This window comes from Bos javanicus, chromosome 23 (genome assembly GCF_032452875.1).
Source record: "Bos javanicus breed banteng chromosome 23, ARS-OSU_banteng_1.0, whole genome shotgun sequence".
In the NCBI taxonomy this organism is placed as follows: Eukaryota; Metazoa; Chordata; class Mammalia; order Artiodactyla; family Bovidae; genus Bos; species Bos javanicus.
In genome coordinates this window covers 5,200,900-5,226,193 of record NC_083890.1, presented here as the reverse complement: position 1 = coordinate 5,226,193, position 25,294 = coordinate 5,200,900, and the positions used below count along the sequence as shown (strand labels likewise).

The following is a 25,294-nucleotide window of genomic DNA, read 5'->3' as shown; positions in this document are numbered from 1 at the left end:
ACAGCAAATTCCCATTTGATATCTATTTTACATATGGTAATTTAAGTTTCCATGTTTCTCTCTCTATACATCAAAACTAAAGAAAGATCTACATTCGCTCCTTACTTGTTGATTTGGTATATATACAAGAATTTATATGCAGATTATGCCTGTTTATCGGTTGAGTAGAGACAACAATTTTTAATAGCTTTTAATCTTTTTCTAATTTAGGGAATGCTTAAGTGAATACATTTTATGTAGCTCCTTTCTAGACATATTAATGTCTTAAAATATATAAAAGATATTTCTCATCAAGTGCAGAGAAAAATCAAAGATAGTTTTAACATATAATTTAAACTTTCAGTGGTATTTCTGGATTTTCAATTAGCTTAGACTCTGAGGATGAAATGAGGAATTTAAGATGATTATGTTTCACCAATTATCTAAAATAATCTCTTGAGTAAAACAATCTATCCTAGCCTGCAAATATAATTTTTGCTTTATCAACTTTTGTCTGTGTTGGCGTTCATTATCATAATATGCCTTTACCAGTCAATTACATCTTTTTCCAGCTATTTATAAATATCCCACTTGCAGAATGAGCTTTGTTTCCCATCTGTTTAAAACTGCAAACTGTTATCATAGTGTTGATATCCATCTATGCATTTAAAAAACAAATGACCTACGAAATCTACCTGGCTCCACTCACTTAGTTTAGTTTGGGGCAGACATCAGGGATTCATGGGTATGTATGCTTCAAAGGTACATTTTTATGCAGGAAGAGTATGTGACACTTTCTTCAAAACAAATAAAAGTTCAAAGCCGCTCAGGTGCCTGGGAAGTGCCGAGGTAACTCTCCAGTTCCTTTTATTTTTTTTTTTTCTCCAGTTCCTTTTAAAGTGGCTCCCCTATTGCTGCATGGACTGTGGAGCTTCAAAGGAAAAGGATGTCTGTTATTCCTCCCTTCAGGCTGCTCAGATTCTATCACTTTTTATGTAACTGGCCTGTTTTACAGGACAAACTTGAAAGGAAGTTAGAAGCTGATGAGCTCAGCGTGAGCCACCTGGGCCCCCGAGGAAGTAAAAAATGACACCTCAAGTTGATCTCTTAGAGCTCCTGGCGCCACACGCACCTTGCCATCCTCTCTAAAGATAGCAGTGGAGAAAAATATCTGTCTGAGAAAGAAGGCAGTTCACGATACTGGATGCTTGGGGCTAGTGCACTGGGATGACCCAGAGGGAGGGTATGGGGAGGGAGGAGGGAGGAGGGTTCAGGATGGGGAACACATTTATACCTGTGGCGGATTCATTTTGATATTTGGCAGAACTAATACAATTATGTAAAGTTTAAAAATAAAATAAAATTTAAAAAAAAATCCAAAAAAAAAATTAAAAAAAAAAAGAGTAAAAATAAGACTATTAAGTTCTAGAAGACAAGACTATGAAATCAATATTATGGAGGATATTTAACTCATTGATACGTTTAAAATATATTCAGTAAGAAGTCAATGAATTGTCAACCTTTGTTATCAGAGATTATGGTCATCAGCATAATTATTTTTGGCTAAACCTGAGGATAAATTGCTGTTATCACATTTGATCACATAACTGAGTCTTCATGCTTCAAAATACTCTCTGAAGTAATGGAACAAATGTAATCTATAAAAATGATAGCATTGTCCTTCCGTAATAGTATAGAACCAATCCCATTGTCAGTATCAAGCTCAAAATAAGTTATGTAATTTTTAGAATTAAAAAAAATCTATTTTGCTAGCATTTAGTTAGAATTGTATCTAGTTAGTGGCACTTAATATCCATGGTATCCATCTAGTATATATCATTTCTTGTTTTGCATTAAGTAAAAGTAGCTGGATCACTGTGACATATTCAAATACTAGTATAAGAGAAATATCCTTTAAAGTATTTTAAAAGTCAGCCATGGATATATTTTAGAAAAGCTAAAAATTAATATTAAGCCACAGTGCCACTCGATTGGTTCCTTAATAAATGCCTTAATCTGTGATACATATCACCTGTATACATAGAATTAATGATAAATAAGAAACTACTACAATCCTAGATGTGCTTATGCCTTATTGATAAGAAAATACCCATATTGGTTTGAAATCTAACTTTAAAGAATCCTAAAAATTTCATTGTTATTAAAAGTACATGCATTAACACACAAACACGACTTACTTAAATAAGCATTTTGTATATGTTCTAGGAAGTCAACAAAAATAATTGTTATCAAATTTTTGCTGTTTTATTTTTTAAAAAAACATTCCAAATTTGTATTTGCAGATACAACTGGGAATAATTTGCCAATTTTTAAGAAAGAAATTAAGAGGAATCAACTTAATTTACAGTCTCTTGCAATTTTAACAAAAGTTTTAGCAATTAAAATTTGAATAATGTCCCTTCTTGTAAATCCAAATATAGGACAATCCAAATTTTTTTATTAATAGCCCGATGTAATCAAGAGAAAAAAAACAGGTTTTCAATAAATGAACACTTGGCTTTGGATAGACTGTGTAGCACAAATTAAAATAATGTTTAATTGCCTCTTCTCTCTGAGTAGATTAAATGATAGTACGACTTTGCATTTAGTACTTAAATGTAAGTAGCTGTTATTTTAAATCACTTTTCCCTTTGTGTATATATTACAACAGTAAAATCATACAGAAGGTAACATGTATTTTAAAAGCAAAGCATTGACAAATGTACCTTTAAAAAATCTATGTATTATAACATAAGACTGTATTATTTTGACTTTCATTCCAGGTGAAATTTACCCCAAGATGTATCACATCTGTTTCTTCCTGGTGACATACATGGCACCACTGTGTCTTATGGTGTTGGCCTATCTACAAATATTTCGTAAACTCTGGTGCAGACAAGTAAGTAATTTCAAATACTTTTCTTGTGTTTTCTTTACAATGTCCTTGAAAACAAAATTTGAGTGAATTGAACCAATATAATGTGTTTAGCAAAGGATTGTGTGATCTTCTAATAACGTTTTCCACTAAATAATGAAGACCTAGTCATGAAAATGGGCTTGCCTGGTGGCTCAGATAGTAAAGCATCTGTCTGCAATGCAGGAGACCCAGGTTCAATCCCGGGTTGAGAAGATTCCTCTGGAGAAGGTGATGACTACCCATTCAATATTCTTGCCTGGTCTAGGCATTTTTAAGAGTGATATTTAGGAAATGTTATTTTATGAACTGCCTTAATGGCTAAATTTTAAACCTCTGTGATTAGCTGACTTGATTTTTGTCTAGGACTAACATTTTACATTTTACTTTTTATGAGAAATAAATAAAAATTCCTTTAAAATTTCCTGAGACTGAAAGCAAATATTTATATAATGCATTTTTATTATGTGGGTAAATCTCCAACTTCACAGATTTTATTTTGTTTAGAAGAACCAGGCAGAATTGAGAACTTTAGAAAATTTTTATAGTGCTGATTTGAGAGTACTGAAATTTGTTATATAATTTTGCTCTGTATTCATTCATTTGGTTATTCATTCATCGAATGGTTTCATTTCTTTCACTTGCATGTCTGATAAAAGTTCAAGTCTGTGGCACTGATGAATTCATAGTCTAGAAGAAGGAAACAGTCAGTTGCAGGATAAAAATCACCTTAATAAGTATAAGCCACAGAAGATCAGAGGAAAGCTTAGTGGAGGTGGATCTAATTCAGACCAGGTAACATTTAAGCTGAATTTTGATGAGTTGAAAGAAATCAAGGAACATGTAGTGTTTCATAAAGGGACAGGCAAAGGATATAACTCAGCTTCTTATACTTGCAAATTGTTTCTTAAAATGCCACATTTCTCAGAAATGTATCTGTCTCCTTTTCTAAATTTTGAGTTTGTGGAAAGCCATGTTCTTAGTCTGTTTGCTCTGACATATTTTATCCAACTGAAAGAATTTACTGGGCCACTTCCCTCATTAAAAGGATTTCATAAAACCTTATTTGGGGGTGAATATGAGTCTTAATTTGGATCTGCTTCATCCTTTATTATTCAAAGCAATTTTCACGATCATCTTTTATCCTTTCATAGGAGCAACAGCTGCATTTTTCAACCCTGTATGTCTCCGAATGTTTTCTTCTAATTTTTTAAGTCAATTCTTTTATGATCTTATAAATGCATTCTGCTCCCCAATCTTTGCAATTAAAGTAACAAATGTGTATCACTATAAGCCATGAATGGTGATTTTCCAGATCCTAGAGATCGTTTCCTCAACACTCTCCACCTGGCCATGAAGTCAACTGCAAATATTTTAGTATCTTTTCCTTTTGTACCCCACTTTCTGGTAAGTGATTTCAAACTGTTCCATTTTTGCTCAGTTACTCTGCTGTGAAAAAGCCCAAGGTATGTGGTTTGCAATAGCTTATCTCCTTCATGTCCTATATCAGTGGTGAGGATGACTGTGACTGTGCTCCCCTGGTCTTCTCGGTTCAGAACTTCATCCAAAGGAACAGCATTCCCCTGGGTGTGCCATTTTGGGATCCAGCGAAAGGGCAAGAGAGCTGGAGGAAACATGCAAATTCTTTGAAAATGTTTGCTTTGAACTGGCATATGCTAAGTCTCACTTTTCATTGGCTCAGACAAGTCACATGGTTAAGCTTGAACAAATGGAGATCTCCTTACAAGCTGTGCAAGTGAATGACCAGAGCTGATATAATACAGAAATTAAAAATTCAGACTGAAGGTCCAGACTGCATCAGTTTAAATCCTAACCCTTCAGTTTAGCACATGCATGAATTCTGTCAATTACTTAAATTTCTGTGCCAAGCGGGATGCATAGCATCCAGCCCACAGAGTCAATACACTTAGATGGATCAATTCAAGTGCCTCAAGCATGGAAAGTGCTATTAAATAAAATATCTTCATGGTACACGCTGTTTTTTGGCCTTTCAACTCACTCTGCTTATATTTCTAAAATAACAAGCATGTTTTGAATTGATGTTTGTGACTGCTTTCTTAGATAGACCTTTCATAGCACTTTTAAGTAACATGATAATGATTTTTTGTCTGTCTGTTCTAATCTACTAAGACAGAGAGTGCACAGACTAGTCTTCATCTTGTAGCCCTACAACCAGAACCTGCTTAGCACATTCCAGTTGCTCAATAAATACAAGAAAAAAGTTAGTGGAAGAATGAGAGAAAGTGCTGGGAGAGTTTTGATAGATGAGCAAAGAAGGGAATCCATTGTTCAGTCACTGAGAACAAAGTTCACAGAACAATTAGAAAACACATTGGTGAGCATGTAGGCATTAAAATATTGTAGATTTAGGCTGACATTTTAACGAGAAATATTCCCAGTGTTAAGTGCATCCCTACTTTCGTATTTTTACTCGTTAGCATGCATTAAAATATATTTGTTTATTTATTTACAGAATGACACAACTTCCAAATTTCTTGTATGTACATGAATCTGTTTTGCTCATCATCTTCCCAACACTTAACATGTTAGCTTACACAAAAATGTATGCAAAAAGTACTTATTAAATAATTATGTAACTGCCAAATCCCAACCAGTTTACATCTTCATTCTAGTTCTCCATTTCTCAAACTCTAAAGTAAGTTCAAAATTATATTGCAGATTTAGAAAAAGTCCATTTTTTTTTAATGAATTGTCTTGTTTAGTACAAGCCACGTGATCCAGAAGATTTGCAATAAAGTGTTTGGGCTGTGAAACTAAAAACATTTACAAACAGATTGCAGTGGAAAACAACGAGTTCATCTGAGCTCACATTAGCAATGATGATAAAGTAAATTAACCTCAAGTGGTGATTATGTAGAATTCTTCTTGAGCAACTCTCAAATTTCAACTGTGAGTGTCTATAAACAGAATTCCAAGGCATTATGTGTGCCATAGGCTACATCAAATGAGCCATCAAACAGAGGCCCTGTCCTATTTGCTCAAAATTATAGAGATATATGGAATCTGTTACATTCTTTGAAATTTCTAAATGTTAGTTTATTAGGGAACAAAGTGTTTGTCCTTGTCTGACTTTCTCAAGGATTTTAAACCTCATTAAAAGAACTATCCAATGCTTTGCTCTAAACAAGTTTTAAATATTCTTTCTGACAATGTGACTCAGAGAATTCAGTCAGTTTAGAAATTCTACAGACTCTAGAACTCCTCTTTGTAAGACTCACTAAATCTTTACTCTTGTGCATCTGACAACATTTTTTCAGTTCTAGCTCTTATATAATTCAACACTTCAGTCTTATGTGAACTCATGCCAATTCATCCCACACATATTTACTGACAACCTACCATGTATCTGGGACTGCGTGAGCAACTAGGGATGAACTGTCCTAATACTTGAGTCTGGAACTGAATTTCCACGGGCCTTCCCTCATGGCTGAGTGGGTGAAGAATCTGGGAGACACAGTAGATGTGAGTTTGATCTGTGGATTGGGAAAAAGCCCTGGAAAAGGGAATGGCAATCCACTCCAGTATATTTGCCTGGGAAATCCCATGGAGACAGGAACCTGGCTGGCTCCTCCATGGGTTCGGAAACAGTCAGATATGACTAAGCAGCTAGCTCAAGGATTAAATTTTTGAAAGAATTACTCATTCCAATTCTTATCACATTCTCTTCTGCTACCTTTTATTCTTCAACATTCTTCAAAAAGAACTTAAAATAATTAATATTAGATGCTAATCAGTCAGTCTAGTATGAGGAAATAAACAGCAAATGGTAATTACAGAGGCAGAATCAAATGCCAGTAACTTAAGTTCACATAGAGATAAAAATAATTATGTATGTAAATATAGAAGAGAGTATAAATGTATTTTTGTTTGAAATTATTTTCTTCTCCTATTGGGCTTGAGATAACATTGTAAAGCAATAATTATAAAACTGTGAATCTTTAGCTTATCATGTATGAAGATGTAATTCAAATGAAGGAGGGAATGAAGCTATATTGGAACAAAGTTTTTGTATACTATTGAAATTAACTTGACATTAATCCAAACAGATTGTTTAAGTTGTCAATTGTAGTCCTCAGGGCAACCACTAAAAAATAACTCAAAAAGTATACAGTGCAAGAAGCAACAGAATAAAAATTGTACTAGAAAATATCTGTTTAACAGAAGATCAAGAAGTAATAGAGGAATAGAGGAACAAAATAGACACTAATATATATATATATATATATGTATATAATATATATATTTCCATACATGTGTATGGAAAATGGAAACAAAAAGCAAAAGTATAGATTAAATTATACCTTCTCAATAGTTACATTAAATGTAAATGAATGAAGTTGTTTAGAGATTGGCAGAACAGATAAACAAACAAGACGACCCAACTGTATGCTGTCTACAAAAGATGCCAATAGATTAAAAGTAAAATAACGAGTAAAGAGGTACTACACAAACAGTATAGTACCAGGTGGTACTAGTGGTAAAAAACCTGCCTGCCAATGCAGGAGACATGAGGGACGTGGGTTAGATCCCTGGATGGGGAAGATTCCCTGGAGGAGGATGTGGCAACCCATCCCAGTATTCTTGCCTGAAGAATCCCAGCCTGGTGGGCTACAGTCCATGGGGTCACAAGAGTCAGACATAACTGGGGCAATGTAGCATGCATGCAAACAGTAACCAAAGGAAAGCTGAAGTAGCTGCACTAATATTAGACAAAAGAAGCTTAATAAAAAGTGTTACTACAAATAAAGAAGGATATTTCATAATGATAAATCATTCAATTAAGAAATTCTAAACCTATATGCATTTAACAACTGAAGCCCACAGTACATGAAGCAAGAGCTAACAGAATTATGGACATAAATAGACAATTCAATAATAATAAAAGAAAATGTCAACACTCATATTTCAGTCATGGATAGAAAAACTGGGCAGAAAATTAATAATGACATAGAAGACTTGAACAAAACTGTCAGTCAACTAGACCTAATATATCTACAGGATATTCTTCAAAAGTACAGAACACACATTCAAGTGCACACTGAATAGTCTCCAGGCTAGATCATATGATAGGCTATAAAGCAAGCTTCAACATATTTTATGCGATTCAGATAGTAAAAAATACATTATCCTATTTCAGTGAGACAAAGAAAGTGGTTATGATCCTGACCATAAGAACTTAGCATGTGCATTTAAATACTAAAAAAGAAGAGCCAAGGTAAAAAAATAATAAATAAATAAGCTGTCATAAGGGAGTCATAAAGTTAAGATTGCTATTATTTTGAATAGATTTATTGCATTAAATTTATAGATCAACTGGGAGAAATTGACCTATTAACAATATTAAATCTTATGATCTGTAAACATGGTACATCTCTTCATTTATTTAGGTCTTCTTTAATAGCTCTTAGAAATTTTCATAATTTTATCTATACATGTTTTGTCCACATTTTGCTAAATGTACTTCTAGAATACATGTTTTGCTATTGAAATTTGTGTTATTTTTCATTTAAACTTCAAATCATTTATCACTAGTATATAGAAATATAGTGAATTTTGTTTACTGATTTAGGGTCCTGCGTATTGCTAAATTTATGATTTTAGTTCTAGTGGCATTCTTATAAATCCTTTAAGACTTTCTTTGTAAGCAATGATGTGTTCTCAATAGAATCAATTTATATACCTTTTATCTATTTAGATTGCCTTATTCTACTGGCTAGGATCTCCAGTACAATGTTGAGTAGATGTGTGAGAGAAACCTTTGCTGGCTTGTTCCCAGTCTTGGAGGAAAATGTTCATCTTGAGCACTGAGTTGGATGATAGCCCAAAAACCTTTCATAGATGCCCTTTGTCAAGTTGAGAAAGATTTTATTACTAGTTTACATTGAAGTTGTTGAATTTTTCAAATGTTTTTCCTTTCTTTAATGAGATGTTCATTGTTTTTTCTACAAAATATGATAAATTACATTGATTATTTTTTTCATGTTAAACCCATACTGTATTGCCAGAATAAATTTGATTGCTTTATTGAGTCAAATCTATTATATTTTTGTATATTGTTGGATTTGGTTTGACCATATATATTTTGGGGAATTTTTCCTCTCTCTTCATGTGAAATATTTGGTCAGTGGTTTTCCTTTGTTCTCATAGTATTGATTATCAGAGTAACTAGCATCTTTAAGATTCATTAAAATATTATCTTTTCTTTGAATTTCAGAAAGAGTCTAAATAAGATAGAAATTATTCTTTATGCTTTGATTGAATATTACATCAGTGAGGCTATCTGAGCCTGGAGTTTTTGTTTGTTGGTTTGCTTTGTTGTAACAGGGTTTGTAAAAACAAACAGGTGTCAGTTTAATTACCTTTTCTTTCATTGTATTTATTCATTTCATATAAGTTCAGTGTTTGTTCACAATATTCTTTTATGCCCGTTTTCATGTTTGCAGCGTGTTTGCTTCTCCTGGCCACAAACACTTCCTTAGGGCAGGCTTCAAGGGCCATCATGTACGTGATACTTTCATTTCCTAATTGTGTTAATACCTGTTCCGGGATGTATTTTCACATCAAGGGTGATTATAAAGTTTAACTGTAATAGTAGAATAAAAGCAGTGTGCGTGTGGGTTTGGGTGTGTGTGCTCTGTGTGTACTGCGTGTGCATGTGTGTATAACGTTATGCATTGTGTTTGTATAGTATGTGTGTGTGCTTCCCACAGTCAGCAATTGTTTAGCCCTTGCTGAAATGGCAAGGAAAAGACCGTCCCCTGCGGACAAATGGCCTGAGTCTCTCAAAAGCCCTTTTGTATGACTATTATTGCTTTTATGTAACTAAAAATTAAAGTGTGTGTTCAGTCATGTCTGACTCTGCAGCCCCATGGACTGTGGTGCACCAGGCTCCTCTGTCCATGGGTTGGGTTGCCATTTCCTTCTCTAGGGGATCTTCCTGACCCAGGGATCAAATCTCCATCAACTGCATCGGAGGCATATTCTTATACTACTGAGCCACCTGGAAAGCCCCTTTATATAACTAAGCATGTACTTTAAAAATTGTTAACTTTCATATCAGATTGTGTTGAAGTTTGTAGACAGAAATAGTACATCACAATGGGAAAAGATGAACTTTCCAATAAGACACCTCTGTGTGCATATTCTCGCTTGTCACTTATTAAAGATATAGACTGGATATTTTATTTAATCTTTCTCAAAACTGCTTGATAATCTGTAAAATGGGTTTACAATAGCTATTTTTTTTAAAGAAAGCATTAGTAATAACTCAAGATTTTGCATCATTCCTGGTGCTCAGCTAACATCAACAATTTCTATTGATACTGTACTGACTTTCTCTTGACATAGATGAATTATCAGTGGGCACTACTGTATGTCTTCTCACAATGTATGCAGGATTGGCATCTTCTATCTGTATTTAGATTATCATCTAAGAGAGGACATAGTTACCACATTTTATGATTGCAGGAACCATAGTCATGCTCACTGTACCAGTTTCTCTTTATGGCAACTTTTTCTGATGTTTGCAGAAGTCATCAGATGCAAGATATTGATTCTTTTTCCCTCAGGGGAGCACTGAATAATAGATTGCTTCAGTTTAAATGCTCTTATAGATTGTTTAGGAAAGAGTTCAAGACAATTTAGCAGACATTAATAGGGTTACTCATGCTAGAGGTCTTCTGGGAATTTCCAACATCCATTGCAATTTCTCAATTATTTTTTAAAATGACTGCTTAAAAAAGACTCATGGAGGAGGAAGAATGCTCAGCCAATAGATAAGAAGATTGAGTGGGGCCACCTTGATGTGATAGGTCAGCCTACATGGCAGAACATAGAGAATCCAAAGATAAATCATTTGTCAAATGTTTTTCAATTTAAAGGCAGGTTTTCCTTATTTTCATTTGCTCCTTTTTGAGAGGGAATAGTTATGTTCAAAAGAAACATCATATCAATTCATCTCTATGGAAATCAAAGTAAAATTCTGTTCTCAAATTAAAGATTATCTAACAGACCTGGATCTTGTGAGGGATAAAGCAACAGAATCCATCCAACATGCATTGTGAGAGACCATAGGGACACGCCAGTCTGTTCTGGCTTTAGGTGCAGAGAGAAAAGCAACAGCTGAATAATCTTAATAGAACTAGGATGTTCTTATGGTGTGCTTGTTGGCACATTTTCCCCTTAAAAAATTACACATACTGAATTTTATTGTTTTGCTCACTAAACCCTATCAATCTTAATGAGCTTATAATTAAGACAATATTATACTTGGAGGGACTCCCTGCTATTATCAAATAACTTTGAAAAGAAATGGAAAAGTACATGTTGCGTAACTGATGTTACAAATTCCAGCTATTGGAAATGATCATGGAAGGGATTTTCAAGGTTTTATGTGAATTTTAAAGTTGACTTCGAGAAATTTTATAAGAACAAATAATAAGCAACAGAGACTGTTTTGTTTTGTTTTTATTCCTTTTATTTAAAGGTTTACCTTAAACCCGAGAAGCAGAAACCCTAACACAAGTCCCAACTCTCCATCTGCCAGCAGGTGGCAGTGCTGATGCATGGAAAGCCATGCAGGTTACTTTGAAATCACCTTGCTTAGTTAGGGGTTCAGTCTGTTTCAACTCCAGGTATCTGAGCTGAATCAGAATTCCTAATAGGTGCTCTGCTTCCCCAGTTTTCATTTCTCTCTCTTAAATCAAGAATTTTTTCTCAAAGAGTAGTTATAAAGTCACAGAAAAATTGAGTGGAAGTTACAGAGTTTTCCTATCTCTGCCCTCCCTCCATCCCCATTTTCAACATCCTCCAGCAGCGTGGTACATTTGTTAAAACTGATGCACCTGCATTGATCCATCATGGTCACAGTTTACCTTACGATTCACTTTTGAGGTACATTCTATGTGTTTAGATGGTATATTCAGACACAATGTATAATGTGTGAGGAAATGTATCCATCATGCAGAGTATATCCCCTGCCCTGAAATCCTCTGTGCTATGCTAATTCATTCATCTCCCCTTACCCCCGGCAACCACTAATCATTCTACTCTCCGTATGTTCACCTTTTTCAGGATATCATATATTTGGAACCCTACAACAGGTAACCTTCTTAGTGTGATTCCTTTCACTTAGTAGTATGCATCTAAGGTCCCTCTCTATTTTTTTCATGGCTTGATAACTCATTTCTTTTTAGTACTGAAAAATATTCTTTTGTGGGGACAACTTCTCTTTTTATAAAGAGGTATGTTTTCCATTTGCAGCTCTCTTTAGCCCTTGACAAAATTATGATGTTGCAACTGTTTTGTTTCCACCCAGACTCCTGCTTGGCGCTTGACGGTTTTACTCCAGAACACACTCCACTCAGCAAACCTCCCAGGCCACAGGTGTCTGGGATACTCTCCTTACTATGTCTTCCAATTACTTCTCCGAAGTGGAACTTTCCTAAATCAGATAGCAATAAAGGATCTGCACTCCTTTCAGATTCCTGGAACATCTTCGGTCGTCCAGAGAAAATGGAAGGCCCTGCAGCCTCTTTCGCAGCCTCGGGGGCCCGGACAGCAGACCAAATCCAGGATTAGCGCCGTGGCCGCTGAAATAAAGCAGATCCGAGCCAGACGGAAAACAGCCCGGATGTTGATGGTGGTGCTCTTGGTGTTTGCAATTTGCTATCTCCCAATTAGTATCCTCAATGTGCTAAAGAGGTAAAGCTACTTATTATTTGAAAATGAAGAGATCTGCCATTTCTCTTGGTTCTTAATTAAGGACTTTTTTTTTTTTTTTTTTTTTAAACCAGAGAAAAATTCTAAGCTGTCTGCCGAGATAGCTTGTCAGGCCAGATAACTCAAATGTGTTGTTGTTACCAGCAGGTAAGAACACACAGCTTTTTAGAGTGCTGGGACTTTAAATGCTCTTATCCATGCTAATTTTCTATTGAATGACAGACAGAAAACAGATGTTCCCCCTGACCTCTTCAAGTTAATTGCTGAATCTCAGATGCAGAAAAAATTCTGATGCAAAAAACTCATTTACAGCTTGGAGCTTTTTTTTGATCAGAACAAATGGGTTTTCCAACTTTGTTCTCAAAGACATAGGGAATGGTGACAGAATTTTATCTAAAGGACAAAAAGAGATAAGAATTGTGTTAGCGTTCTAATTATACTTAAAAGTGCATTTATGAGCACACACACATATACAAATGGAATCACAGCATGTACTGTGTTTTGAATGCTTAAACAGAAAGAAAGAAAATCCATTTCTCTGAAGTCAGCAAATCAAGTTTAGGGTGAGTAGGTGAATAGTGTTAATAACCAAAATCAACACAAAGCTTTTCAGCGAGAAAAGTTATGTTCCTGTAACCCTGCAGATACGCGTTTAAGTTAAAACAATTGGCCAACGTGATCAGCTGATACGGGGCAGTGGTACCCAGATATCTTCAACCATCTTGATTGGAAATTATCTTAATAGTTGCACAGAGGCTGGTCCCAAACAGACAAATGTATTCTAGTCTGATGCAAAATGATGTTTTTTGTTCCTAAGAACCTATAAACATACTGGATAGATTTTCTCTCTCTCTTTTTTTTTTGGGGGGTACTTTTATTTTAGTCTGTCTAAACTCAGTGAAAATTGGATGTACTGCTCTCTCAAAGACACACTTGGATTTCCTGCATCTCAGCCCTAGTTGAGCGCTGGTTCCAAATACCTACTTGTCCATAATATGTCTATTCTTCTGACTTACAGACCTTCCTTTCTGAGGAAAATAAATGGCTTTCTAAGGAGAAAACCCATGTTAAATTTAAAATAGTTTCCGTTTTTTGAGTCTTCTGGTCTCTGTCACAAAATGAAAACTTCAAAATAACCTCTAAAGTTGTTTTTCTCTTTACCACACACATTTTCTTCCAATACTTGTCTCTGTTTGCCCTTTCATTTTATACTTTTGTTTTCTTTCTCTTACAAATAAAATCCTTAATTCTTTTCTTTAGCAGTCAGTTTATCTGGCTAGTCAAAACCAACATCTTTAAAGCAAGTCTGGTTTGTATATTATTTCAAAGATATATTGTGATAGAGGGTCATAACATTAATTCAATTTACCCACATTGTCTCACTATATATTATATTTTTGTAAGACTAGAGTACTCCATAGAACATCACGTTATTCCGACAATGCGTTTCTATCATCTGCGCAAAATCCACATTCAATGACGAAACCTCTGTCAAGAAATGCGTTATAATCTTCAGCCTACAAATTTATCAAGTAGTTACAAGTTGCCTGCTCTTGTCTAGTGAATAGAATTTGATTGCTGAGATATTTCAAAGTATAGAACAAATATTATTTTGTCAAATGATTAAATTCATTATGTTCTATTATCAGAAAGATTAAGTAAATTTTGAGCTTCTACGGACAGATGTCAAGTCATAAAGTGTAAGCGAGGCTAGACATGAAAGAGATGTGTAAATATGCATTTGTCACCATGTAGGAAGGTTGTATATGTGCGTGAGTATATATAAGTAATTAAAATTTCTATTATTTAAAAAAAAAAGAACACATCTTAAAAATGACCGTTAAGGATATAGTAATAAAATATTTGTCAGAGTTTAAAATAATGAATAAAAACATTAAAACTTAAAAATTTTAAGAAATTATCAGAATTTTGCCAACTGAAAACTAGTTCTCCTCTGCATATTAAAAAAAAAAAAAAAATCCCAGAAGCCCAATTTCAGCAAAGCGTTAAGACTGAAGTTGAAGAAATGTAATACTCTGATCAACGCACAAATGAAAGTAGGGAGTAGTGCATACAGACAGCAATTTAGGAGTGCTGTATACACACATGTCTCTATTGAAAATAGATAACCAACAAGGACGCACTGTATAGCACAGGGAACTCTGCTCAATGTTCTGTAATAACCTAGATGGGAAAGGAACTTCACAAAGAAGAAATGCATGTATATGTGCAAGTGAAGCACTTTGTAGTACTCCTGAAATGAGCACATTGTTAATCTTATACTCTCAATTTAACATAAGGATAAAATGAAATGGAATATTAACAAACACTACTCCACTGTGAACAGAAACAACATGAAAGATGGGAGAGCGATACATAGTCCACCTCCGTATTCTTACTGCACTCATCCTTTATAAGGGAGAAAGCCCCTTCTTCTCTGACCCGAGCTGGCTCTTGATTTATGACAGTACTAACTGTGCCCTGAGGTGCCCTTCAGGGGCTGAAGTTCTTCTGGCCCTGTGGTACCTAAGCCTGTAAGTGGTCCGTCCTGCAGGGCAGCACTGGAGCCAGGTGGCTGCGACCTAGGCCTTTGGTGACCCTTGACTTTGCTTATATAAAGGAACTTTCCAGAACCTCACTGACTTCCTGTTACTGTGTCTTTTCCTGCAGAGTGTTTGGGATGTTTACCCACACGGAAGACAGAGAGACTGTATATGCCTGGTTTACATTTGCACACTGGCTTGTATATGCCAACAGTGCTGCGAACCCAATTATTTATAATTTTCTCAGTGGTGAGTTTTCACCTGTTTCTTCTCTACAAACTACAGCCCAGGGCAAGGGATGGATGACCAGAAGGTGTGAACACTCTTGAACTGCAGGAAGGGCTTAGTTGCAATGTAATGAGGATTTTTTTTTTTGCTGATCTAACTGGTCTTTAGTTTTCCTTCCCTTATGAGAAGGAATACTTGTTACCTAACAAACAGAGAAAATTATCTAAGTAACTTTTTTCCATTAAGTTTAGAAGAAAAGTTGAAATAGCAAATTGTGAGAACTGGATAAGAATCTTGCTTGTCATATAGTAAACTTATGATTTGCCAAGATGTAAAATCATTTTATCTGAAAATAAAACAGCCTTGCTTATATCATTTCCTTTGCCAATATTTATAGCCTAATTGAGATGGAGTTGGAACCTTTGTATTTTTAGGTATTTCTCTGTATTTACATTTCTCTTGTGGGTAATTAATATCTCTTGGGCTTATCTCAAGATTTCTCACTGACCCCAAAAATTATATTCCTCCTAAACAACACTGAATTAAACAGACCACACGCACATAGATTCCACCCATCTCTGTTTATGGAATAAATATAATTATGAAAATCATTTAACTAAATACTTTTTAATGGTATGCTGCTGCTGCTGCTAAGTTGCTTCAGTCGTGTCCGACTCTGTGTGACCCCATAGACGGCAGCCCACCAGGCTCCCCCGTCCCTGGGATTCCTCCAGGCAAGAACACTGGAGTGGGTTGCCATTTCCTTCTCCAATGCATGAAAGTGAAAAGTGAAAGTGAAGTCGCTCAGTCGTGTCCGACTCTTAGCGACCCCATGGACGGCAGCCTACCAGGCTCCTCCGTCCATGGGATTTTCCAGGCAAGAGTACTGGAATGGGGTGCCATTGCCTTCTCCGTTTTAATGGTTTAGCCACTTTTAAAAGTTGTATTTGTTTATTTATTTGGCCTCACCATGTGACATATGGGATCTTAGGGGCCTGACCAGGGATTGGACCCATGCTCCCTGCATTGAGAGCCACCAGCAAAGTCCTCCTCAAAAGACAAATGAACAATCAATTAGGCTTTTTTAAATAACTTTTTTTTTTCAGTCATGGCATGTACCCTCTATATGGCTGTCCAGATGGCACAGTGGTAAAGGATCCGCCTGCCAATGCAGGAGATGTGGGTTTGATCCTTGGGTCAGGGGATCCCCAGGAGAAGGAAACGGCAACCCCACTCCACTATTCTTGTCTGGGAAATTCCATGGACAGAGGGTGCATTGGGTCACAAAGAGTCAGACACCACAGAGCAGCTGAGCACACGTGTACCTTCTGTATCTCTGCTTTATTTCATCTTTCAGCAAATCAGATGGTGTATATGTGAAGGGTGTTTTGCATTCATTTCACCCTTTTCAAGCCTTTGCTCACTCACCTCCAGTCTCCAAAATAAAGACTACATTCAGACTGGGATACCCAGAGCCCACTGCTCACGTGCTGTTTGAAAGGAGGAGGGGCGTGTAGAGCCAGGACTTAAAAAGAATCCCTGGGCTTAGGAGTGCCTAAAGCCCTGAGCTTGCGCTAAGGAGGGGAAATCTATTAGAGCATAAGAGAGAGAAGTGTCTGAAGTAGGAGCCAGTGAACCAGTCAAAGTGCTGTGATGGGGTTAAGAGTGATGCAAGAAGGTCACTGGGCCCTGATTGTAATCACTCAATAACCCAGGTAAGTTAATCGAAGTTCAGAGACAAGAAATGGTGATTTCCAGTGCTGTCATTTACACTTAGAGACTTGAAAGGTCGCTGTTTCATGGTTATCCTTCTTCAGTGTGACATCAATAATTTAAAGATAAGGAAATCTTCTAGGGTTTTTTATTTTTCATTCAGTTTTTTTGTTCTGCCTTTTGCAGATTATAGGACTTCGCTGGTGGCTCAGACGGTAAAGCGTCTGCCTACAAAGTAGGAGACTTGGGTTCAATCCCTGGGTCGGGAAGATCTCCTGGAGAAGGAAATGGCAACCCACTCCAGTGTTCTTGCCTGGGAAATCTCATGGACAGAGGAGCCTGGCAGGCTACAGTCCACAGGGTCTCAAAGAGTAGGACACTACTGAGCCACTTCACTTTCACTTTCTTTCACATAGATTACAAAAAGAAACTTTCTAGTTAGTTTAAGGTACTTCTTTAGATATTTTGCTGAACTGATTGTGTCAGTAGAACAATTTCTTCACAATACAATGCAGGGGTGATTTCTGCAAACCTTTGGCCACGTACAGCATAGGTTTCATCAGTTTTGAAATTATTAAATATCTCTGGGCACCCTTCTGCTGGTGCTCAAGTGTACTATAGTAATCTAGTGAAAAATAACCCACATTCACAAATATATGTAGTTTGCCTGTAAAAACATTAAACAAACTTCAAACATTGAGCATGTAAAACAGTCTCACTATTTTATGGAAATGTTTTATCATTTCAACAATGTACTAAGCATTATTTAATTATTATGACTAATATTCCATTAAATATATGTATATTTGCAGCAACATGAATGGACCTAGAAATTATCATACTGAGATAGAGAAAGACAAATATCACAATGTCAACTACATGTGGAATCTTAAAATATATGTACAAATGAATATATTTACATAACAGTAATAGACCCACAGACATAGAAAACAAAGTTATGGTTATCAAAGGGAAAAGTAAGGGGAAGTGGGAGGGATAAATTAGGAGTTTGGGATTAAAATACACACACTACTATTTATAAATATATATATATATATATGTATGTGTGTGTGTGTGTGTATATATATACATATAAATACAAGGTCTTCCATATATAAATACAAGGTCTTCCCTGTGGCTCAGACAGTAAAGAATCTGCCTACATTGCAGGAGATCCAGTCTCAATCCCTGGATTTGGAAGATCCCCTGGAGAAGGGCAAGGTTACCCACTCCAGTATTCTTGCCTGGAGAACTACATGGACAGAGGAGCCTGGTGTCGCAAGGAGTCAGACATGACTGGGCGACTAACACTTTCACTTTCAAATAGAAAAATATATGAACAACAAGGACCTACTGTATAGCACAGGGAACTATACTCAATTATTTTCTAACAACATAAAAGGGAATCCGAAAAATTATAACTAAATGACTGTGCTGTACACCTAAGACTAACATGATATTGTAAATCAAAGATACTTCAATTTAAAAATAAATGATTTTTTAACAAAGATTGCACAAAGCTTCCGAAAAAGAAATTTCCTTTTTCTATCCTTTTATCAAATGTTTCACCCGCATGTAGATTTCGCTCCAGGAAGTCACTCATTTGTACCCTACTGGAGATTGGTTAAAAGATACTGACTGCAAAATTCTTTTCTCCTTTCATTCTCCCTGGTCATCCAGGAAAGTTTCGAGAGGAATTTAAAGCCGCATTTTCTTGCTGTTGCCTTGGGGTTCATCACCGCCAGGAGGACCGGCTGGCCAGGGGACGGACGAGCACGGAGAGCCGCAAGTCCCTGACCACGCAGATCAGCAACTTTGATAACGTGTCGAAACTGTCTGAGCAGGTGGTTCTCACGAGTATCAGCACCCTCCCAGCGGCCAACGGCGCCGGGCCCCTCCAGAACTGGTAGGAGGCTGACGCCTAGGAGAAGGATGTCTGAGGACCACTCTTCTTTTTTTAAACCTCTGTACACAGAAACTTTGTTATGCTGCTGATCCGAAGCGAGAACTACTGTGTGGACCGCTCCCCCCTTTTCTTTTTTTAAGGGAAAATGATCTCTTGCTCTTTGGAAATAAAGTCGGTTTAAAATCATTTCTCAACTTTTGATTGAAATATGTTAGAAGTTGAAGCTTTCACTGGATTTATTTTCAGGCTGTTTCACTTTTAACTTCACGTACCAGGATTAGTGTCAATTAAAATGTGAAAATTTCCAATGCTAATTGTTATTTGAATCTACCTTCAAATTGGTGGGTAAAAGTTTCCCAAACTTATCTTTTGATTTTCTTTTGGTTGCTAAAAGAAGTAGCAGTTACTAGCTCTGGATTAACAAGAGATATGTTAGTTGACTTTATAGCTTTAAAAAATTACTAAAGAGAAGTGTCATTATGATGTGATATCTGAGAGTATATTTATATACAAAATAGCATATTATATTAGATAACTCAAAATCTATATTTCAAAACTAAATATATAGGCTATTCAACTTTATCTTCCATTAATTGTATAACTCAGTTACACAGTTTTCTTGGGTTTATAATCTTACATGACTAGTACTTCTCATTTTAATGAATAGCCAGGAAGGCTCTGTATACATACATAAATTTTGGAGTACTATAAATTTGCAATTTCCATCTGTAAGGAAAGATTTTAACATTGAAGAATAAGATACAACATAATCACATTCTTCTTACCAGTAAAAATGAGATAATTGGTCTTACTAGGAGAAATTAAGAATGCAATTTACAAAGAAAAGTAGTAGTATAATACCAAATCACTCTGGGTCCCATATTGGACAGGTTAATGTCATGGAGAGTTGATGGTAATTATTTGTATTTATTTACGTTTTATGAACATTTATCAGGTCTTCTCCAGTGGCTCAGCAGTAAAAAAAAAAAAAAAAAAAATCCACCTGAAATGAAGGAGCTGCAGGAGATGTGGGTTTGATCTCTGGTTTGGGCAGATCCCCTAGAGAAGGATTTGGCAACCCACTCCAGTATTCTTGCTGGAGAATTACATGGACAGAGGAGCCTGGTGGGCTACAGTCCATAGGGTCGCAGAGTTGGACACGACTGAAGCAACTTAGCATGCATGCATACAAACATTTACCAAACACCTCCCAGAAGGTACCCCCTGTGTTAGGATGGATGTGAACATGCCTTTGAGAGAGCTCCAGTCCACTGAGGGGAACTTGTTGGTAGAGGATGCAGGGAGATGATTCAGACTCCGAGTAGGAAGTAACCAGTGATGGCAGTCCTTACCCTGACATGGGCAAGAAGGTTGCAATTTTTTATTTGTTTACTTAGAGTGACTCTTGATGTCAGTGAATCCTATCCATACCTGCGACCGAGAGCTAGGTAGCTAGGAGAATGCAGGGTTTTGCTCTTAATTCACACACAAAGGAACGGGAGTGTAGTATATTCTGTGCAAGTGGAAGATCTGGGGTTCAAAGCACTGAATATTTTCAATTTGCTTCTCTGCAAAATTATTCTGATTCAAATAGCCACTTTAAAATTAAATCAAAAGTAAAAGAGATGTTCGTGGATAGTTGCTCTTCTTTTAGTATAGTAGCAGGCATTCTTATTTTATTAAAACAAAAATTAAGGAAAATATTTAATGAAGATTTTCACAGAACATAAAAATTATGTTTTTTTGTTGTTGTTGTTACTTTTTTTCAACTCATCACTTTCAGAGAGAATATAATCAAAGGTTTTCATGTCTTAGAATTGGGATTACTGTGTGCTTTTAACTCTTCAAAGCAAAAACTACCCTTGAACAAAGTTTATTGAAATTATATTGCTAGTTGTCAGGATGATATCAATGAAAGCAAATTTTGTAATTCTCCTTTCTCCTCTTTGTATATCTGAGAACTTTTTTTTTTTTATGCTGTGTGAAAAGAGAATTGTGATTTTTACATTGTGATGGGAACTAGCACTTCAGTTTGCGGATAATGCCAAGTAATATTGATAATACGCCTTAATAGCTAAGTAGTATCGCAGAGTAACAGCTAAATGTTTCAGATCCTAACATATCTAGTTAACCATCATTTAAGAAGAGAGAGGGCAAGAAAGCAAGAGCTAGAGCTGAGGAGACAGACAGGCTCAGAGAGGTGTGTTGTGTGATGGTATGTGGATTCAAAAGTCAGAATTCCTTTGCTCTAAACCAGTGGTTCTGAAAATGTGGTTCCTGAACCATCATTGTCAGCACCACCTGGGAACTCATTAGCTGCGCAAATTTTCACCCTGTCCCAGATCAGAAACTCTGAGGGCGGTACTCAGGAATCTGTGTGCTCACAAGCCCCACAGGTGGTTCCGAAGGGTCTTCACATTTGGACCTCTGCTCCAGACACTAGCATCTAGCATCTGTACACTACCCCATGTGAAATAAAGTATCTTACTCCCCAGGTATCTACAACAGGGATCATCATCATCACTACTGTCAACCTGATTGGAGGTCAGAAAGAAGAGGCGAGTATCAATGTTGAGAACCACTCAGCATCATCTCAGTCAAAGAGAGAATGGGTCATGAAATACTTGCCCCTGTGTTACCAGTGCAGTGTGGAGAGACAGGTTCTAAGGCCCTGTGTGCTTTATGGCTGGCTGGATGATCTGAGTTTCTAATTAAAACTTTCAAATCTCCAGTTTTACTTACCCTTACAAAAGTCTAAATTTTCAAAGAAGGAAAGAACAAATAAACACACACCAGACCTTATAAGAAACTGTGGGAATGGGCTATCAGCCCATGCATTCTTCTGCCAACTAGTTGATGCAGGAATCCTCCTAAGAGGTGTGGATTCAGTCCTGACCTTAATAGGACAAAGGGGAAAGAAACAGGTGTTCCCCAAACCTGCCAATCTTATGGAAAAAGGGTCAACTAATTACCCCATTATGTACTGTTAGTAACACAAATGAGATTTCCTAAAGGAGTATGTTGGAACTATTTGATGCTAACATAGAATATGTATCTCTCTTGCTTTGCTATATTTCAAAGATTGAATTTAAAATGTCATTAGTGTCACTGAAATTTTGTTATCAGTAAGAATAATAATAGTTTTACCTCATATAGGATCCATTTCAACTTTATTATTTCTGAATTTCTACAAATTTATGACAATATTGATATTTGAATTCATTTGTTCTTGGCAAAAAGATGACTCTCAGTTTCTGAAGATGGCTTCTAAATTCTCCAAGGCTGGGAACGTTTCTTGGGTATTAAATAGCTGTTATAAATCATGGATAAATTAATTACAAACGTGTTAGGCACAATAATATTGAACTTCACTCCCAGTGCACGTTGTTTTCATGAAGATAAAGGAAAATATACTTATAAGATGTAATCTGAATGTATATAAACTTGAATGACAACATCAGAATGACAAACTTCAGAGATAACTTTGGACACAAATTGTGAGGACAGCTATTACTATTTTAATACTAGCGCAATAATAGATGTTTTTGCACTTGATATAAATAATAATAATCAATTGTATTTCAAAAAATCTGGGCAGCCATTAACATTTAGAAAGCTTTGCAATTCCAGTTAATTTTACAACAGAAGACTTTTCTACTTCCTACAAGTTACAAGTCAAAAAAGAAAAAAAAAATTCTGCTAGGTTATGTACATTAGCTTTCAAATGGCATGGAGCAAAATTATAGATTTCTTTTCAGAAACAATATATGTAAACACAGAAAATACTGTCAATTTACGTCTACTCTGTTACATTATGTACATAGTAAATGAAGTGAAAAGGCATGAAAAATACTTACCTCCCCAAATTCAAGGGGGTCTCTGTTCTAGAGAACTATTGCAGTTAAAGAGGGAGTGAATTACTCTGTCCACTTTGCCACGTATTTCTATAATCTCAAAATTTCTTTGTAAGTTTTGGAGTTATAATGCTTTTTAAGTTTTTCATGAAATGTATTTCTAGAATTGTTGTATGCCACATGTGTAACATCATGTCACGTGTTTAACAGTTATTTTATACATTTAAAGCGTCTTCATGAAGAAATTTCTTATCCAATCTGACGTGATTGTGTCCCAACTACCATGAATGATGCTGCTTAGGTAGTTTTTAAGTAAAAACCATACTGAGAATTCTATAATCACATTCACACCATCCTCTCCATTGTATGAAAGATATTGTTGTTGTTCATTAGATAAGTTGGATATTCACTCATAACTACTGTCAAATCTCTGCAGTTAAGGATTGAATTAAGCCCTCTGGTGCAGTACTTAATGACCCAAATATGTTTCCCAATAAGTTTATATAATCAGAGATAATCATGATATAAAAGTTTTTTAATGCTGTTTTTAAGAGCAGGTACTATAATAAAGATGGTTAGAATTAAGATAGAAATATTTCATAAAAATTATGTAAAACTGCATATATAGAGTATTAAATTTTGGAGCTTTTATCTGAGTTAAGAGATTAAATCTTCTTTTGACTTAGAGGAAATGATGACCTTGTGATTTTCAATTTGTTCTTAGACTAGTAGTTTGGCATTTACATAAATAAGCAGTGTTTCTCTTGGTCATTGTCTCTAAAACTTTTAAGGCTATTTTAAGTTCACTGATAAATTTTAAAACGTGTATTTCCTGCTTTCCATTCTGATAAATGACAGAATCAACTGTCAAGGATTTTAATTTAAAAATTCATTTTTATTCAGCACTGTTGATTCTAACTTTGATCAAAATGACACCAAAGTACCTGGGGAAGGTCATTGCTTGGCTCCTTCTAGAGAAAGAAGATTTGAAGGTGGGATAGTCTCTAAAAGTACAGTGAAACTCAGGGTGGAATCCCGGGAGAGACCGGCTGTTGCAGCGGTGAGGGTTTCTGCTTTGAGTGATCTATCAGGACAGACTAGAGGCTTGGCCAGACCTCCTCCTGGAACCATGAAGTGAGCTCACCCAGCTTCACTTTTTCACTTTCACTGGGGCCAGTGGCCAGGAATGGAAGTCACAGAGGACAGTTCTCAAAGCATTTCTTGGACCCTGCCCTTCTGACCCGACTGTTTCACTCTCCAGCTGCTCTCCAGCCCCCAGGCCCACCCCCAGCCTAGCAGGGAAGACACCTGCCTCCCACCCAGGCCCCCCGTCCCCACACCCACCGCCTGCCTTGCTCTGCAGAGTTCCTGGCCTCCTCCAGCCCAACCCCAGCCAATAGATAAGTAAGTATGATTCTCTTCTCGGGTTATCGCTTGAGGTGAACCAGGGGTAAGTGACTCATCTGTGAACAAATGAAGCAGAGCTCATGAAAAAAGGGAAAGAAAACTTACATTGCTATATCCAAATATTCACAATTTTAAATTCCCTCAAAACCCCAATTTTGTCTTCAATATCTGCATGTTCCTGTGGTCTTCTGATCTGTGTCTGCTACCTATTAAAGTCCCAGCTAAGCTCACTGCCTCCACTTAGAAAGGACCCCAGTGTTGAGACCCTCAGGCCAAGACAATAGCAGGTCAGAAGGATGTGCACTGGAGCGGGTGCTGCTGGTACCACCTTTGAAAACAAAGCATCTGTTCCATTATTTTTCATCAGTCTGGTCCCTATGCAAGAGCAGAAAAGTAAAATACTAAGCAACAATAACAAAAAACTCAATTTAAAGCAAACAAAAAGCATGGTTGTTTTTAAGTAATCACTGTCTAATTAATTGCACAAGGTTTGAGTTAGTATGTTAAATCTCAAAGGAATAATGGTACAAATAAAATGTTTATGAGGCTAGGAAATTCTTAGCAGACCATGGCAACTCAACACTTAATTTATTGCAGATGTGACAACAAGAGCATCTTCAGAAAGAAGTGTTGCTCCCTCTCAAAGAGGTGCAGATCTGAAAGCTCTCCTTATGCAGTTAAAGTGGACAGACTGCAACTTGTTTACAAAGCTCGGACTCAATCATGTACGATACCCTTCAAGGAATGGGGAAAATGGTCATTTAAGAATATTCTCATTATATACATGCATGCATGAATGAGTATGTATAACTGAGTGACTTAGCAGACATTGTTTTGACTTAGAGGAAATGATGATTTTGTGATTTCAAATATAAAGGGAAGCCCTTTATTATCAGTTCAGTTCAAGTCATTCAGTCGTGTCCGACTCTTTGTGACCCCATGGACTGCAGCACGCCAGGTTTCCCTGTCCATCACCAAATCCCAGAGC

General features: G+C 36.3%; 1 protein-coding gene across 1 annotated transcript in view; it reads left to right on the top strand.

Moving 5' to 3' along the window:
* HCRTR2 (hypocretin receptor 2) overlaps positions 1–19,225 on the top strand; it is a 30,145-nt gene extending 10,920 nt beyond the window's left edge. Inside the window, exons 2-5 of the mRNA XM_061397813.1 lie at positions 2,763–2,878; positions 12,417–12,637; positions 15,326–15,447; positions 18,820–19,225. Of these exons, the coding sequence (XP_061253797.1) occupies positions 2,763–2,878; positions 12,417–12,637; positions 15,326–15,447; positions 18,820–19,049 (689 nt within the window). The 3' untranslated portion in view covers positions 19,050–19,225. The remainder of the gene's footprint in view (positions 1–2,762; positions 2,879–12,416; positions 12,638–15,325; positions 15,448–18,819) is intronic.
* The last annotated feature ends 6,069 nt before the right edge of the window (positions 19,226–25,294 follow it).